General features: G+C 44.4%; 1 protein-coding gene across 4 annotated transcripts in view; it reads left to right on the top strand.

Annotated features, from left to right (window-relative positions):
- LOC112266462 (neuronal membrane glycoprotein M6-b) overlaps positions 1-19,497 on the top strand; it is a 34,164-nt gene that overhangs the window by 9,521 nt on the left and 5,146 nt on the right. For 3 of the 4 annotated variants that reach the window (XM_024443942.2, XM_024443939.2, XM_024443941.2), the window contains exons 2-5: positions 16,732-16,918; positions 17,100-17,259; positions 17,926-18,094; positions 19,244-19,317. In XM_024443942.2, coding sequence (XP_024299710.1) covers positions 16,732-16,918; positions 17,100-17,259; positions 17,926-18,094; positions 19,244-19,317 — 590 coding nt within the window. Of the gene's footprint in view, positions 1-16,141; positions 16,386-16,731; positions 16,919-17,099; positions 17,260-17,925; positions 18,095-19,243; positions 19,318-19,497 lie in introns of those variants that run through there. The other variant, XM_042296978.1, reaches the window with a different exon arrangement.

Here is a 19,497-nt window from a genome sequence, read left to right on the forward strand (position 1 = left end):
GTAGCTTGGTAAACTATATTGTAAGAGTAGCTTCCCCAATACTGTATAACATCTCCTTAGGAAGTTCTCCTGTGGTGAATCGTCTTACATGACACTTGCAGAACTAACCTTCTACAGGATATGTAGCTCATCTCTACGAAATGAATGTAACCTGATATCCTATGGAATGGTTAGGGGTATGGCTGTGGATGGCATTCACAGTGAGGGAAGGGGCTGAGTGGCTGGCAATGTCTTCACGATCTACAACTAGAGTATTTTCTACAACTGTTGACGTTGCGCCATAATCCTCAGCATCTCTAAGATGGAAGAGATTTATAGTGAGTAGGGCAAGCAGTTGAAGCTCTGCCATGTCATGTAAGAAGCTTGTGTGTTGTAAGTGCCTCGCCTCCATTGGGGATCCAACAACATCAGTTGCACAGTAACAGCTGTAGATTCGGGCAACCAGGCAGCCTCAAGGGATCGAACCAAAGCATTCTCGCAGGCCTAACACCTCAGTTGACGCATCCGTCACAATTCATAATGTAATCTGACCAAAGATGTGACCTGACATCAAAGCCCCTTACAATGTAGCCTATAAAACATCTCTGCTGACATCTGCCACGCCCGCCTTTCAGGCCGAAGACAAACTCAACCGCTCACATTGGCTGTGATTTCGAACACCCAGTTGGCATCCCTCCCTGTATTTCTGCCAAACCCCTTGAGTAGGCTAGGTGGGGTTTCAGTTGGGCTATATTGTACTCCAATATAGTAGAGGCTGTGAGAGCGAGAGAGTTTAAATTATTATAGGCTATATCCCTACTATTTGGACCTGTGGTGCCTCAGTACAGGGACTGGTCTCTGACCCTATTGTATGATACAGGATAGTTATTCTCTCTCCTCTTTCTCTCTCCTTTGGCCTTTCCTATTCCCTCCTCTTCCGCTCACTCTCTGTCACCATTTTCCGCTCGGTCAGTTCACCTACGTCTCCCCCTCCCTCTCTCTCCTTCTCTTTCTCTCGATGATGTCAGACTGACTTAGCCAGGCATAAACCTCCTATTCTCCCTGTATCACACAGGAAAGGAGGGAGGGGGCAGGGGTTTTATGTTCTCCCTTACGTAACTCTCCGCTGCGTTGCCGTCCACGTCTTCAGATCACAACCGTGAGGGATTACATCATCACCACCACGGCGATGGGGCGTAACAGTGGAGCGCTGATGGGTTCCGTTTTAATATATGAGTCGTAGAACATTTCCTCACTTACCGTTCAAGCAGGCAGAACACTCGCAGCGCTATGCTCCCTTGTGCTAAACCCTCTACTGTACTGGACCTCTGTGTATAGATTCTCAATGCAATGTATCCAACTGCAGCATAAGTGGATGCCATTGGAATGTAGCACTGTAGGTGGTGTGTGTGAAATTCCCTGGTTACATTCAGTGCTGTTACATGCACACAATAATGCAATAATGCAATTATTGTGGAATGTCAGATGAATAAAATAGTTTGATTAAAACGTTTACATGCTTTGGAAGAAGAACGATTTCCCTAATAATCCTGTTTACATGGACGCATGAAACCTGATGGCACTCGGATAAATGCAGAATATCGGCAAATCAAAAGGAACATTCTAGCACAACGACCATGTTATTTTTGGAAAGCATGTTTTGATTCGGACATATAACGTTTGTATGTGAAAATTACACAGATCGAAAATATAAATGCAACATGTAAAGTTTTGGTCTCGTGTTTCATGAGCTGGAATTAAAGATCCCAGAAATTAACACACACAGTCGTTCCGTTCTCAGAAGGTTCAGGAAAGGTCCAGCTGAGGCCCTGTGTATCTAAAGGTCCCTCCCCTTCAGGAGACCTGTTGTTTGATAGACGTGCGGGGAGGTGGAGGTGGGAGTGAGAAGGGGCGAGGGAGAAGTGAGCAGGTTTCCTAGTTCTTTGTGTGTTGGCTTGGTATCTCTCTCATATCACCTGTAATAGGCAGGTCTCTCATTACAAAAAGGTGCTATCTAGAAGGGTTCTACCTGGAACCAAAAAGGGTTCTCCTATGGGGACAGCCAAAGAACCCATTCGGAACCATTTTTTCTGAGTGTACAGTGACGCCTTCACTTGGCAGGATTTTCATGCTGCTGGCTACATGGCGATTCTCTCTCTCCCCCCATCTTCCCCTTTCTTTTTCTCTGTTCATTTATTTGACCCAGTCTCCTAATGTCTCTCACTCTGTCGCTCTCTCTTTCATATCCCATCGCTCTTTCAGTCAGTCTGCTACATCCCTCTCTCACCCATTCACTGTCATCTCTTTCTCATCTCCACTATCTTAATTAACCTCCAAGGCCTTGAACAATTTCTCTCTTGCTCTCTCTGACACACACACACACACACGCACACACGCTGTCAGCCTCCACCTGGGGAGTGTGTGTGTGTGTGTGCATTCATGCATGCATGCATAAGATGTATTTTAGTGGGAGTATCCACGTGCAGCTCCTTAGGCTGTGTGAATTAAATTATGTATGTTTTAGTCCTTTTGTGTGTGTCTGTGTGTATATTAGTGTGTTTATGCTGTGTGTTAATTTTGTCTACAGTATGCTCTGTATGTGTGTATATGAATAGCACTGAGTGACAGGTTGGAGCAGCATGCATTGTTCCAACGCAATGCCAGCCGTGCCAACCTCCTGCCAGTCTCTTTGGCCCTCTTCCATCGCCTACTAATGCCCAATCTGCTCGCTCCACTCACATCCCATAAATCTCAGTGTGCCCGATTTAACTCTCGTCATCGTTAACGATGACATCAATACATCCAGGATCATAAAGAGAGACAGCCAATGTGATTCTGCCCAGTGACTACAAAGAGAGTGAAATGGAGCAAAAGACAAAAGAGGACTATGGTGTATTAATGGAAACATTGAATGGAAATCTATTCTATGGAAATGAGCTCCATGAGAATGTGTGTTATTCCCTAATTGTTAGTAAAAACCATTCTCTCATGACTTTGGTTCACTTGTATCTGTATTCGCAATATAACATCATGTTGAAATAACCACCACTAAGAAAGGACAGGGGGCTCTCTGTTGTGGAGTCCATCTTTGATTCCATTGGCATCTGTAAGAAATGGACTGGACTTCACATTGGGCCAGTGTCCATCCTTACCAGTATGAACCTCCCTCCACTCACTCTGACCTGAAGAAGACATTGGTGGAAATGTAAATGCTTAATTTGACCATGTGAATGGCCATAATCACATGACAGGGGCAATGGAAAGGGCATTAGCTAAGTCTGTTACATAAGCCCATTGCCACTCCGATTCAGACTGTACCAGACCCTTTGGCTGGAGACTCAGACTTACATTTTGGTGGATTAATGCGACACCGCTGCAAACAATGCATGGAGCCGTACTTTCATGTAATGTCATGTGAAATGTGTAATGTGAAATGCTTACTTACGAGCCTTTACCCAACAATGCAGTTAAAAAGTATGAAAATTGATAGAATAAAAGTAATAGATACACAAATATAGCAAAAAACAAAATAGTAACACAATAAAATCGCACAATAAATAACAATAACGATGCTATGCTACATACAAGGAGTACCGGTACAGAGACAGTGTACTTGGGTACGAGGTAGTTGGTGTTTGATTAAATTAGCAAGAAAGGCATTTCACTGTACTTGTGCATGTGACATTCAAACTTGGTGTAACGGTTCTCTTGAGGTGAAGTAGAGGCGGACCAAAACGCAGCGTGGTGGTTATTCATGGTTTTTTAATGAAGACACTATACATGAATAAACTAACGAAAACAATAAACGTGAGAACTCAAAACAGCCCTATCTGGTGCAAACACAGAGACAGGAACAATCACCCACAAACACACAGTGAAACCCAGGCTACCTAAATATGGTTCCCAATCAGAGACAATGACTAACACCTGCCTCTGATTGAGAACCATATCAGGCCAGACATAGAAATAGACAAACAAGACATCCAACAGAATGCCCACTCAGATCACACCCTGACCAACCAAAACATAGAAACATACAAAGCAAACTAAGGTCAGGGTGTGACACTTGGAACTTGATTGAGGTAATACAGTATGTACTGGAGGTCGACCAATTAATCGGAATGGCCGATTTTAATTAGGGCCGATATCAAGTTTTCATAACAATCGGTAATCGTCATTTTTGGGCACCGATCATGGCCGATTACATTGCACTCCACGAGGAGACTGCGTGGCAGGTTGACTACCTGTTATGCGATTGCAGCAAGGAGCCAAGGTAAGGTGATAGCTAGCATTAAACGTATCTTATAAAAAACGGTCCATCTTAACATAATCACATGGTTGATGATATTACTAGTTTATCTAGCTTGTCCTGTGTTGCATATAATCGATGCGGTGCCTGTTAATTTATCATTGAATCACAGAATTTGAATTTCTTTAAACTAGGGAAATTGTGCCACTTCTCTTCTGTTCTGTGCAACAGAGTCCGGGTATATGCAGCAGTTTGGGCCACCTGGCTCGTTGCGAACTGTGTGAAGACTATTTCTTCCTAAACAAAGATAGCCAACTTCGCCAAACACAGGATGATTTAACAAAAGCGCATTTGCGAAAAAGCACAATCGTTGCACAAATGTACCTAACCATAAACATCAATGCCTTTCTTAAAATCAATACACAGAAGTATATATTTTTAAACCTGCATATTTAGTTAAAAGAAATTCATGTTAGCAGGTAATATTAAACTAGGGAAATTGCGTCACTTCTCTTGCATTTCATTGCATGCAGAGTCGGGGTATATGCAACAGTTTGGGCCGCCTGGCTCGTTGCAAACTAATTTGCCAGAATTTTATGACATAACATTGAAGGTTGTGCAATGTAACAGCAATATTTAGACTTATGGATGCCACCCGTTAGATAAAATACGGAACGGTTCCGTATTTCACTGAAAGAATAAACGCATAGTTTTTTAAAATCTAAATGCTAGTTTCTGGATTTGACAATATTAATGACCTAAGGCTCGTATTTCTGTGTGTTATTAGGTCTATGATTTGATAGAGCAGTCTGACTGAGCGGTGGTAGGCAGCAGCAAGCTCGTAAGCATTCATTCAAACAGCACTTTACTGCGTTTGCCAGCAGCTCTATTACGACTTTTATGACTTCAAGCCTATCAACTCCCGAGATTAATCACGGACTACAAGAAGAAATCCAGCCCAGTCACGGACCAGGATGTCTTGCTCCCAGGCAGACTAAATAACTTTTTTGCCCGCTTTGAGGACAATACAGTGCCACTGACACGGCCTGCAACGAAAACATGCGGACTCTCCTTCACTGCAGCCGAGGTGAGTAAGACATTTAAACGTGTTAACCCTCGCAAGGCTGCAGGCCCAGACGGCATCCCCAGCCGCGCCCTCAGAGCATGCGCAGACCAGCTGGCCGGTGTGTTTACGGACATATTCAATCAATCCCTATACCAGTCTGCTGTTCCCACATGCTTCAAGAGGGCCACCATTGTTCCTGTTCCCAAGAAAGCTAAGGTAACTGAGCTAAACGACTACCGCCCGTAGCACTCACTTCCGTCATCATGAAGTGCTTTGAGAGACTAGTCAAGGACCATATCACCTCCACCCTACCTGACACCCTAGACCCACTCCAATTTGCTTACCGCCCAAATAGGTCCACAGACGATGCAATCTCAACCTCACTGCACACTGCCCTAACCCATCTGGACAAGAGGAATACCTATGTGAGAATGCTGTTCATCGACTACAGCTCGGCATTCAACACCATAGTACCCTCCAAGCTCGTCATCAAGCTCGAGACCCTGGGTCTCGACCCCGCCCTGTGCAACTGGGTACTGGACTTCCTGACGGGCCGCCCCCAGGTGGTGAGGGTAGGCAACAACATCTCCACCCCGCTGATCCTCAACACTGGGGCCCCACAAGGGTGCGTTCTGAGCCCTCTCCTGTACTCCCTGTTCACCCACGACTGCGTGGCCACGCACGCCTCCAACTCAATCATCAAGTTTGCGGACGACACAACAGTGGTAGGCTTGATTACCAACAACGACGAGACGGCCTACAGGGAGGAGGTGAGGGCCCTCAGAGTGTGGTGTCAGGAAAATAACCTCACACTCAACGTCAACAAAACTAAGGAGATGATTGTGGACTTCAGGAAACAGCAGAGGGAACACCCCACTATCCACATCGATGGAACAGTAGTGGAGAGGGTAGCAAGTTTTAAGTTCCTCGGCATACACATCACAGACAAACTGAGTTGGTCCACTCACACAGACAGCATCGTGAAGAAGGCGCAGCAGCGCCTCTTCAACCTCAGGAGGCTGAAGAAATTCGGCTTGTCACCAAAAGCACTCACAAACTTCTACAGATGCACAATCGAGAGCATCCTGGCGGGCTGTATCACCGGCTGGTACGGCAACTGCTCCGCCCACAACCGTAAGGCTCTCCAGAGGGTAGTGAGGTCTGCACAACGCATCACCGGGGGCAAACTACCTGCCCTCCAGGAAACCTACACCACCCGATGTTACAGGAAGGCCATAAAGATCATCAAGGACATCAACCACCCGAGCCACTGCCTGTTCACCCCGCTATCATCCAGAAGGCGAGGTCAGTACAGGTGCATCAAAGCTGGGACCGAGAGACTGAAAAACAGCTTCTATCTCAAGGCCATCAGACTGTTAAACAGCCACCACTAACATTGAGTGGCTGCTGCCAACACACTGACACTGACACTGACTCAACTCCAGCCACTTTAATAATGGGAATTGATGGGAAATGATGTAAATATATCACTAGCCACTTTAAACAATGCTACCTTATATAATGTTACTTACCCTACATTATTCATCTCATATGCATACGTATATACTGTACTCTATATCATCGACTGCATCCTTATGTAATACATGTATCACTAGCCACTTTAACTATGCCACTTTGTTTACATACTCATCTCATATGTATATACTGTACTCGATACCATCTACTGTATCTTGCCTATGCTCCTCTGTACCATCACTCATTCATATATCCTTATGTACATATTCTTTATCCCCTTACACTGTGTATAAGACAGTAGTTTTGGAATTGTTAGTTAGATTACTTGTTGGTTATTACTGCATTGTCGGAACTAGAAGCACAAGCATTTCGCTACACTCGCATTAACATCTGCTAACCATGTGTATGTGACAAATAAATTTTATTTGATTAGGCTGGCAATACTAAAGTACCTATTAGAGCATCCAATAGTCAAAGGTATATGAAATACAAATGGTATAGAGAGAAATAGTCCTATAATAACTACAACCTAAAACTTCTTACCTGGGAATATTGAAGACTCATGTTGAAAGGAACCAGCAGCTTTCATATTGTCTCATGTTCTGAGCAAGGGACTTAAACATTAGCTTTTTTACATGGCACATATTGCACTTTTACCTTCTTCTCCAACACTTCTGTTTTTGCATTATTTAAACCAAATTGAACATGTTTCATTATTTACTTGAGACTAAATAGATTTTATTGATGTATTATATTAAGTTAAAATAAGTGTTCATTGTTCATTCAGTATTGTTGTAATTGTCATCATTACAAATATGTATATAAAAAAAATAATTCAAAAAAATGGGCCGATTAATCGGTATCGGCTTTTTGTTGGTCCTCCAATAATCGGTATCGGTGTTGAAAAATCAGAACCGGTCGACCTCTAGTATGTAGATTTGTGTGCTCGGCCCTCCATTTCCTGTAGTCTACGATTAGCTCCTTTGTCTTGCTGACGTTGAGGGAAATGTTGTTCTGGCACCACACTGCCAGGCAGGTTTCTGACCTCCTCCCTATAGGCTGTGTAATTGTCCTCGGTGATCAGGCCTACCACCCCGTCGTGTCATCAGCAAACTTAATGATGTTGTTGGAGTTGTGTGCGACCACGCAGTCGTGGGTGAACAAGGGAGTACAGGAGGAGACTCAGCACGCACCCCTGCGGGGCCCCTGTGTTGAGGTTCAGCATGGCAGATGGGCCGCCCGTCAAAGTCCAGTATACAATTGCAGAGGGAGGTGTTTAATAATACGGTCCTTATCTTAGTGACGAGCTTGGAATGCACTATGGTGTTGAACACTGAGCTGTAGTCAATGAACAGCATTTTCACGTAGGTGTTCCTTTTGGCCAGGTGGGAAAGGGCAGTGTGGACGCAATCTCTATTGCACTCATCTGTGGATCTGTTGGGGCGGTATGCAAATTTGAGTGGGTCCAGGGTGTCTGGGATGATGGTGTTGATGTGAGCCATGACCAACCTTTCAAAGCATTTCATGACTACAACTGTGAGTGCTAAGGGGCAATAGTCATTTAGACTGGTTAACTTGGCGTTTTTGAGCACAGGGACTATGGTGGTTTGCTTGAAACAAGTGGGTATAACAGACTGGATCAGGAAGAGTTGAAAATATCAGTGAAGAAACTTGCTACAATCCGTCTGGCCCTGCGGCATTGTGAATGTTAACCTGTTTAAAAGACTTACCCACGTCGGCTATGGAGAGCGTGATCACACTGTTGTCCAGAACTGCTAGTGCTCTCACGCATGGTTCAGTGTTACACGCATATGCTTCGAGACGTGCGTGTGTGTGTGTGTGCTGCTTAGGCCATGTGTACTTTGTATTTGTATGTTTACGTGATTTCCCAGCTATCACATAACATTCTGAGAACCATATGTTTCTTAGAGCTTGGTGAGAGTGTGGTTGTCCTATGGTTATTTTGTATACAACCTCCCCACGATGTTTCTGGGAATGGTGCAGGATACCCAGCTAGCACATAATGTTCTGAGAACCATATGTTTCTTAGAGCTTGGTGAGAGTGTGGTTGTCCTATGGTTATTTTGCATACAACCTCCCCACGATGTTCTGGGAATGGTGCAGGATACCCAGCTAGCACATAATGTTCTGAGAACCATATGTTTCTTAGGTGTGAATTTCAGTATAACGTTTCCTGCAGGTTTCTCAAATTGTTCCAAGAACGCTAAGAAACAATGTTCTTTGTTGGAATTTTAGTACTTTAGCGTAATGTTTTCTGCAGGTTTCCTCATGGTTCTATTTAAAGCCATGTTCTCATAACATTAAGAAAACGTTCCATTAAAAACTGCAAGAAAACATTAGTAACTTCCAAAAAATATGATTTAAAAAGATGTACATTCTATTCTCAGAGTTTTCAAAACTCTCTATCCTCTGTCTTGTTAAGTATTTTCAGGTGTGTTGGCCGCACCCACTAATTGGCCACATCTGATCCTTTGAATAAACTAAAATGAACAGCTTTGAGTTGAAAAAAATAACATGGCGTTCTAGCTCCATCCTGGTGGCTCAGTGGACTAATTCCATGGATAGAGAGCAGAAGATCATAGGTTAAAATCTCACTGATGCTGTGCCAGAATCAACAATAAATGTTTGAATGATTAATGCCTAAGCAAATGAATTAATAAAACCTTCCAGGAAAACGTTCAGGTAACCATAGCAAGTTGTTCTCAGAATCTCCCTGCAATGTAAAAATGTATGTTCCCAGAATAGGCTGAATGTTCTCAGTTTTACCGGTCAGGAAAAGTATGGCTTCGTTCCCAGAATCAATGAGAAACCAAAAACGTTACATTCACACAACTTCCAAGAAACCAAATGTGCTAGCTGGTTATATGCCATTTACATGTGCCTGACTGCATAGAGCTAGTTCTCTGTGTGCATATGTGTATGGTTGTATATTAATGTGTGCATAAGTGTATGATGGGAGTCCCCTGCACAGCTGGCTAGGTTTATCCCAGATTTCCCATAACAGTACACTGGCTGATGGGGGTGGACAGGCAGGCAGGCAGGAAGGGGGACAGACAGGCAGGGATACAGGCAGGCAGAGAGACAGGCAGGCAGGGATACAGGCAGGCAGGGAGGCCGACAGCTAAAGAGCGAAGGCTACAGTAAGTGCACAGGGTTAGGGATCACTGCTGGGATAAAGTATTTATCAAATTATAGGAGTGTCGTAGACGAGTGCTGAGGTGGGATTTAAAAGCTGTACACTTCATTACACTTAATTATGCGTGAGCAGGTACGGACCTTGTCGCCTAGCGTCCTTCATATTAATGCCGGACCAGGATAAGAACTTGGCTATAGGATGCAGACCAGATCAGGGTCAGGTGGGAAAGGTTCTCTGGATATGGAAGAGACGTTTGATGGAGGTCACTTTTCACATGTGATCCTTTAAACTTTACCGTCCTTTGATATCCGACAGAAATAGCCCGAAACATGCTGTCACGTGTCGCTAGAATCGTTGGATTTCACTATTTATTTGGTCTATATCGTTGTGCTTGGCAGTTGTAGAATAGGGATATAACATACTGCTACATGAGAAACACAGAGTAGCCTACAATATCAGAACATGCTGAACGTATTAGTCATCATTTATCTAAATTCAACGAATCTCTAATCATGACACGTGTCGGGTGCCTGTTTTCCACCCCGAACCTGTTCACTTTTTAAACAGATGGGGTTTCTCTTTCATCGACGCCTCATTGAAGGAGCCATTTCTTTCCTGCTGTAGAAAGGACATGTGTCTCTCTTTGGTGATCCACACAGCTCTGTTGGGAGTCTTCCCACAATGCAATGTAAGAGGAAGTTGTCCTATAATGAATATGGAGCTTCTAAACTGGAATAGCCCCTGAGGCAAGAGAACAGACTGGCGGTGAAATATTCACAAGGCTAGTCATTATAACCGACTTTATTAGGCGCTAAAACGAGTCAATGTAGAGTTGTGTCACTGTAACATTTCATCATCATGTCTTGTAATATTTAGTAATGTGTCATATTACTAAAGGTGACATTTACTAAATGTGTCATAACGTGACTCATAATTTGGAGCAGGAAAATCCCCTTGGAAAAGTATCAAGTACAGTAGCTATTTTAAATAGGTGTCTTTTTTTCAGAGCTTTAGTTTTTTACCCATCAACATATGAATGTTAAAGTGGCTTTTCCTCTGGCTGTGGATGCCCCATTTTCCAAATGGGATAAAAACCAATCACCAATCACTTGACTAATGAATAATGGATGTAGGCGTAGTCACAGAGCCGCAGTTCTCTGTCTGTCGTCTCTCTAACAACAGGTTTTGTGTACTCTCACAGCTGGTCCCAATTCCCCCCTAACCATCCTTACCCCTTCCATGTTTGCAGATCTGAAGGCTCTGGATAGGTGTGTAGTGGTGGAGATATATTGCTTCCATCTTATAGATCTGCATTGAAGTGCCAAAGGAAAGGGGTAGAGAGTGAATTGGGACCGGCTGACAAGAGTGTTCAGACCACTTTTGGACCACGCACATTCTCCTCTACCTCGTTCAGACCATGCTCAGGTTGAGGTTCGGAGTCATGTCCCCATCCCTGAGCCCTCTGCTCTGACCCCCGAGGGGGAGTTCATGTCCTTCTGCTGTGTACGCATGGGAAGGGAAGCGAGGAGCTGTGGAGGGATGTAGTCAGCTAGCTACAGGCTCCGCTCAACTGGGTCGTGGGTAACATGCTGCCATGGCAACCACTATTCACTGGCCCCCGGGACAAAAAAAGTGCTCTTTGCTTACTCTCTCTCTCTCTCTCCATCTTACGTTCTCTCTCTGCCCCATTCGCTTTCTCTCTGATTTTCTGTCTCTCCCCCTTCTCTTACATCACAAAGCAGTAGGCTGAACTTCTTGACAGCAGAACCACTGAGAGGGGTTGTTTGTGAGAGCCTTTGGAGGCCCTTGCTATTCTCTCACTGCTGGCAGAAATATAGGCCACAAACGAAAGACAGTTTCCTATTTTGCCATTGTAATTCTCCAACTGAGCCTCGTAGGCTCCCATACTTCACCAAACGTTATACTTAAGCAATAAAGCCCAAGGGGGTGTGGTATATGGCCAAGGGCTGTTCTTATGAACAACGCAACACAGAGTGCCTGGATACAACCCCCGAGGTTCCTTATTGCTATTATAAACTGGTTACCAACGTAATTACTAGAGTTAAAAAAATGTTTTGTCATATCCGGCTGTCAGCCAACCAGTTTATAATCGTAAATATAGGCAAGTCAGTTAAGAACACATTCTTATTTTCAATGACGGCCTAGGAACAGTGGGTTAACTGCCTGTTCAGGGGCAGAACGACAGATTTGTCTGAATTGGTTGAAGGTTGGTTGTATAAAAGTGTCAGATTCCACCCAAACAACATGGGAATCATTGAAGGTGGAGAATTAGACATAGCCTTGTGTCTGTTCTGAGGTCTCTGTCCATAGCTCTACTGGGCATATAGATATGTAGCCTTGTGTCTGGTCTGAGGTCTCTATCCATAGTTCTATTGGGCATATAGATACAGTGGGGCAAAAAAGTATTTAGTCAGCCACCAATTGTGCAAGTTCTCCTACTTAAAAAGATGAGAGAGGCCTGTAATTTTCATCATAGGTACACTTCAACTATGACAGACAAAATGAGAAAAAAAATCCAGAAAATCACATTGTAGGATTTTTAATGAATTTATTTGCAAATTATGGTGGAAAATAAGTATTTGCTCACCTACAAACAAGCAAGATTTCTGGCTCTCACAGACCTGTAACTTATTCTTTAAGAGGCTCCTCTGTCCTCCACTCGTTACCTGTATTAATGGCACCTGTTTGAACTTGTTATCAGTATAAAAGACACCTGTCCACAACCTCAAACAGTCACACTCCAAACTCCACTATGGCCAAGACCAAAGAGCTGTCAAATGACACCAGAAACAAAATTGTAGACCTGCACCAGGCTGGGAAGACTGAATCTGCAATAGGTAAGCAGCTTTGTTTGAAGAAATCAACTGTGGGAGCAATTATTAGGAAATGGAAGACATACAAGACCACTGATAATCTCCCTCGATCTGGGGCTCCATGCAAGATCTCACCCCGTGCGGTCAAAATGATCACAAGAACGGTGAGCAAAAATCCCAGAGCCACGCGGGGGGACCTAGTGAATAACCTGCAGAGAGCTGGGACCAAAGTAACAAAACCTACCATCAGTAACACACTACGCCGCCAGGGACTAAAATCCTGCAGTGCCAGACGTGTCCCCCTGCTTAAGCCAGTACATGTCCAGGCCAGTCTGAAGTTTGCTAGAGCGCATTTGGATGATCCAGAAGAAGATTGGGAGAATGTCATATGGTCAGATGAAACCAAAATATAACTTTTTGGTAAAAACTCAACTCGTCGTGTTTGGAGGACAAAGAATGCTGAGTTGCATCCAAAGAACACCATACCTACTGTGAAGCATGGGGGTGGAAACATCATGCTTTGGGGCTGTTTTTCTGCAAAGGGACCAGGACGACTGATCCGTGTAAAGGAAAGAATGAATGGGGCCATGTATCGTGAGATTTTGAGTGAAAAGCTCCTTCCATCAGCAAGGGCATTGAAGATGAAATGTGTCTAGGTCTTTCAGCATGACAATGATCCCAAACACACCGCCCGGGCAACGAAGTAGTGGCTTCGTAAGAAGCATTTCAAGGTCCTGGAGTGGCCTAGCCAGTCTTCAGATCTCAACCCCATAGAAAATCTTTGGAGGGAGTTGAAAGTCCGTGTTGCCCAGCAACAGCCCCAAAACATCACTGCTCTAGAGGAGATCTGCATGGAGGAATGGGCCAAAATACCAGCAACAGTGTGTGAAAACCTTGTGAAGACTTACAGAAAACGTTTGACCTCTGTCAATACTTATTTTCCACCATTATTGGCAAATAAATTCATAAAAAATCCTACAATGTGATTTTCTGGATTTTTTTTTCTCATTTTGTCTGTCATAGTTGAAGTGTACCTATGATGAAAATTACAGGCCTCTCTCATCTTTTTAAGTGGGAGAACTTACACAATTGGTGGCTGACTAAATACTTTTTTGCCCCACTGTATATAGCCTTGTGTCTGTTCTGAGGTCTCTGTCCATAGCTCTATTGGGCATATAGATATATAGCCTTGTGTCTGGTCTGAGGTCTCTGTCCATAGCTCTATTGGGGCCCTGTAGTTCTCATATTTCACCCCAGAGAGAAGCAGGGCAAAGTGAGAGAGATGGACTCGACCTCGCTCTGTCACCTAAATTCGCCTATAATGAATAGCCCCATCGATTTCCATTCTGGTCCGCCGAGGCCGTCCGCTCATGCCTGTCTGTTTCCCATTAGTGCACTTTAACTGTGATGATAAACGGTCAGCTCAGCTGGCATTGCCACAGGCAGCATAACCCCGGATGAGGCCCCTAGTTTTCAAGCAGGAAGTGGAGTAGTAGTGGAACATTCCATTTGACAAGGGGGCACAAGACTCAGGTGGGCCCGACCTGTTTGTCCAATTTCGACAAACCCCCTTTGAGTTCTGGTCGTTTAGCCAGGTTCTTTTCTCAGATGTTGCATGTTCAGGCCCACAGTTTAAAGCAGAAAGTGGACCATTCCATTTGACGAGGGGGCACAAGACTGAAGGGGGCCCAACCTGTTTGTCCCATTTCGACCAATCCCTTTTGAGCTCTGCCAGGATGGTTGTCTTTTGAGATGGAAGTAAACCATTTCATTTGTCCTTTTGACTAGGGGCACAAGTCAGGGGAACCAAACCGAGTTGTTCCATATCGACCAACCCATTTGGCGTTCCGTTATTTAGCCTGGTTTTCCGCAGAGATGGGAGGAGTTAGTAGTTAGTGCCCCTACACGGCCATCCATGCCATGCCTTGGTACTTCATTAACATTAATGGGATAGAGATCCATTATGCAACGCTCGCTCCGTCTCCGTACTCTTATGCAACCAACCAACGCCTCATCTTGGAGTCTCAGCTTCTCGCTCAGCAGCAGCTGCCATAGTCCTGTGAATCGTCAGTTGGAAGCAACACTAGTGAGGACGACTAAATGCTTTGCCTGATATTATGGGATACCATTGATGTTGGCCTGTGGATGTCATTAACAGTCAACTCTGTCACCCGTCACTATAGCAACGGAATAGCCTATAGGCCCCCTCTTTTCAGTCGGGTTCTGTCCCGACATTCATTTCAGCCTCATCAATTGAGTACGACAAATAAACTATGGCTACATCCTCCTCCAAATTGGAAAACGTATAAAATCACAATGCATTTGTTTATTTGGAGGAATAACTGTGAAAGAAAGAGCCGTAACACTCCTGGAGATATTTGCCGGTCTGTAATTAGTGTGAGAGATGCCAATTGGAGCAGGTTGTCATGGAAACAGTGGCACATGTAAGAGTGCGATATCTTCCCCGATGTAACAGCCCACGTTTGCAATGCTATTTATAACGGGCAGTTACATAAGCCTTAAGCACTTTGTGTTCAATGTAATGTGTTTTCCTTCGTTCTCGCTTTCCCCCTCTAACAACACTGCTGTTGCCTCCTCTGAGGAACCAGCAACCATAGCACTGTCAAACCCGCTCCACTGCCTCCCACAATGGTCCTTCATTACAACCCTGCCCGTAACTCCTTGTGAGCAGTGCACTGCCGATGCGACGTCAGAATGAATGGTCTTGAAACAAAACAAATAGAATGGAATCCATGGCTACGCTATAGAGTTTTGATTTTGTGGAGTTTTGTAGCTGCCATTGGCAAAGCAAAATATCAGGGTACCATTGACTCACCATATGACACAGTACTATTTAATATAGCATACCCCTCAAAACTCTCTCATCCTGCCTGTGTTGAACTAGTAGTGTCCATTTAGATGGTATGACTGGGTGCTGTGCACAGAGGACTGGCCAGGGATCTAGTGTAGCAATGCTTGAAGTCAAAGGTCAACGCTAGCATTTCGTGGTGCTAGCACTGGTTAGCGTTGGTTCTGTATTCGTTCTATGAACATCCAGCAGGAGATCTGACCACTCTGTGTGCTGGGGAGGATTTGAACTAGCCGCAGTTCCACACATCTGGGTCGTGTTTATTATGGCACACTGTAGAAAAACGCGTTGCAATGGAAAACGAAAACAAGCTGAAAATGAAAAAAGTTCAGGTAGTCCCTCCCTGTTTGTCTGTTTTCTCCCGTTTGGTGCCTAATGAACACGGCCCAGGTCTGTTTGCCTGTGGCCCAGAAACCACTGCTCTGACAATAAGTAGCAATCATTTATTTAGAATTAGACCGTGCATTATTTATGCCATTGGTTAAAAGGGTTTTCATTTAGAATTAGACGGTGCATTATTCATGCCATTTGGTCAAAAGGTTTCTCTATGAAGACAAAGGAAAGGGATTCTTTTTTGGGGAAGTAGAGGGGAAGATGGGAGCTTGTACTAACGAACACATGTCAAATTGAACACTCCTGGGTGCTTGAGCGTGTCAATTCTAACTGGGAAAGTTGCAATGACGAAGTGAAAATGTTTCCAATATGTGGCTCTTGGTTGGAGACAATGAGACTACTGTATCAACTTTACTGTAAATGTGAGTTGGTTGTTTCTGTTAAGCATTGTTTACTCAACACAGGTTAGCAAGAATGCTAATCCTCAAGGGTTTCAGGCTACAGCATACAGTGAATCCCTTTCTCAGTCAGATATGACATGGGCTGCTAAATCGGATCACATTTAGCATTTATGAATTCATGATTAATTAAGCAGTGACCGTTGCTCTCCAGGACAAATACATACATAGTATAGTTGCAATGTGTGCCTACATTATAATGTAGCAAGAGGCTGAGTTCTAGGCTAATGTAGCTCAACAACAAAAACTTTGACCAACTGTGTAGTTCTTTGCTCCTTCTCAGCAAGGTGCTCTCTGTCTCCCTCTGCAGGTTGCTTCGAATGCTGCATCAAGTGTCTGGGCGGCGTGCCCTACGCCTCGCTGGTGGCCACCATCCTCTGTTTCTCGGGCGTGGCTCTGTTCTGCGGGTGTGGTCATGTGGCGCTGACTGGCACACTGACCATGCTGGAGAACCACTTCTCCCAGATCACCACTGACCACGCCACCCTCACCATCGTGTAAGTTGTGTGTGTGTGTGTGGGGGGGAGGGATCTTACTTTCTCTGTATGTATCTCCTATATGTCTTTACCTATATGTCAACCTTTACCGTTTTGTAAAGATATGTCTTTGAAGTCTTATCCAGGTTATTCAATAGGAATGTGCCCGTTTTCACATTGTTTACTGTATCCGTCCGAGCAGGATCCAGACGATGCAGTACGTCATCTACGGCATCGCCTCCTTCTTCTTTGTTTATGGGATCATCCTGCTGGCTGAGGGCTTCTACACCACCAGCGCCGTCAAGAAGGAGCTGCAGAGCCAGTTCAAGACCACCGTGTGTGGCCGCTGCATCACAGCCACGGTGAGACATGAATACACACACACACACACCCACCCATATGGTCACACACAAATACAGTCGCGCATGCATGTATACACACACACACACACACATATATTGCACTCATTAATACATGCACACACGTACAACCACACACATCCCGTGCATGCATTCACACACATACAGCTGTACACAAACCCTGGAGGGTAACTGGCACAGTTTGCCCTCTCTAGCCTGTTCAGTGTAATTGCTGCAGATGTCCAGTAACATCAGCCTTTAAGGCTGCTATGAGGACGGTTGTATTCTCCCGAGTGTCGCCATGCTAACGTCGTATGAAACTGTCTCCACCCTTCTAACCAGGTACTGTGTCATGTATCAGGGTAATGTGGATGACGATATGGTGACGAGGAGAATGACAAGCTTGGTTTTAAATCTCCTCGGTCATTAGGTGACGTTGTATTGAGGGATAGTTATACACAGTACAGTGTTTTGTGTAGCAGTAGATTACAATGACGGTAAATGGCGATGATCAAATTCTATTAGACACGTACACATTTTTAGCATATGTTACTGCGGGTGTTGCGAAATGCTTGTGTGATGATTGACGATAACGATGATGACGAGGATGATGATGTCACTAACTCCTCTCTCGCTCTCGCTCTCTCTCTCTCTCTCTCTCTCCATCAGTTTGTGTTCCTTACATATATCCTGGGCCTGGCCTTCCTGGGGATCTTTGGCTTCTCAGCCATCCCAGTCTTCCTCTTCTACAACATGTGGACTACCTGTGCTGCCATGAAGTCCCCCATCGCTAACATCACCGATCCGGACTCCATCTGTGTGGACGTCAGGCAGTACGGTGAGTGTCACTCAGTAACACACACACACACACACACTGATCCGTGTGATTACGTCAACCTGGTTCATGAGTTTACACACACATTTCTTCCTAGGTTTTGGCCTTTCTAGGGAGTTTTTCCTAGCCAACGTGCTTCAACACCTGCATTTAGGCTGGGTTTCTGTACAGCACTTTGAGATATCAGCTGATGTACGAAGGACTATATAAATACATTTGATTTGATTTAGGAGTGTGACCCATATTCACGTGACGGCCATTCTGCCTATAGCGTCCGGCACAACACGTCCGTATATGAGCCATATATAGATTCGCCATATATAGATTCGCCATATCACGATATAGCCCTGCATAAGAGCCTAATGCAGTGTGACATACGTCCACTTGGCAGTGGTAGGCTGTATCTTATAAACATTATGCCTTCGCTACGGGTGCTGATAACACTTAACCTTTACATGTCAATATCTATAGGGTGTTTAAGTCATTTACTGCATCGACATCCATATCATGTTTACGACTGTTACCATCACCCTGAAGCAGTACATCATCTGTCCTCTTTAATGGCAGAGGTGTCAGAAGGTGAGTGTAGCTGGTGCATGAAGTCAGGCGCAGGAGAGCAAAATGAGTGAGCAATGGACTTTACTCAAAAACTAAAGGCACAAGGTAAACAAATACACTTCACCAATAACCAAGGGTAAATATAACGCACGGGTGAACACAGCACCCGTCAGAAAACCAGCCATCATGATTCGAACTGAACATAGGAATAATCACGCACAACAAACATGGGGGAAACAGAGGCTTAAATACATGAACATGTCATTGGATAATGAAAACCAGGTGTGTAGGAAAAAAAAGACCAAACCAATGGAAAATGAAAGATGGATCAGCGATGGCTCGTAGACCGGTGACGTCGACCACCGACCGCCGCCCGAACAAGGAGAGGGACCGACCTCGGCGGAGGTCATGACAAGATGGTATAAACGGTTATACATCTGAATGAGAGGACGTGTTAACATTTACTATCGCATTACGTCAACTCAACTGGTTTTACCCACCAAATGACGTGATTGGCCACTGCCCTGAATGGGGCCTGTCTTAAAGCCAGAGTTGTCGCTCCTAAACCGATATCTCTTGTTCCTGATCGTGTAGGTATTATCCCATGGAACGCGACACCCGGCAAAGCCTGCGGATCTACACTAGGAGACATCTGTAGCACCAGCGAGGTGAGAACGGCAACCCCCTCCTCCTCCTGTAAATCTTTACGCACATCATATGAACCTTCATGAACCTCATATAATAGGAATATCATATAAACCTTCATGAACCTCATATAATAGGAATATCATATAAACCTTCCTATTCACTACTTATTTTAAAAAAAATGTTTTTATATACATTTGTCA

The sequence above is a fragment of the Oncorhynchus tshawytscha genome, linkage group LG14 (assembly GCF_018296145.1).
Source record: "Oncorhynchus tshawytscha isolate Ot180627B linkage group LG14, Otsh_v2.0, whole genome shotgun sequence".
In the NCBI taxonomy this organism is placed as follows: domain Eukaryota; kingdom Metazoa; phylum Chordata; class Actinopteri; order Salmoniformes; family Salmonidae; genus Oncorhynchus; species Oncorhynchus tshawytscha.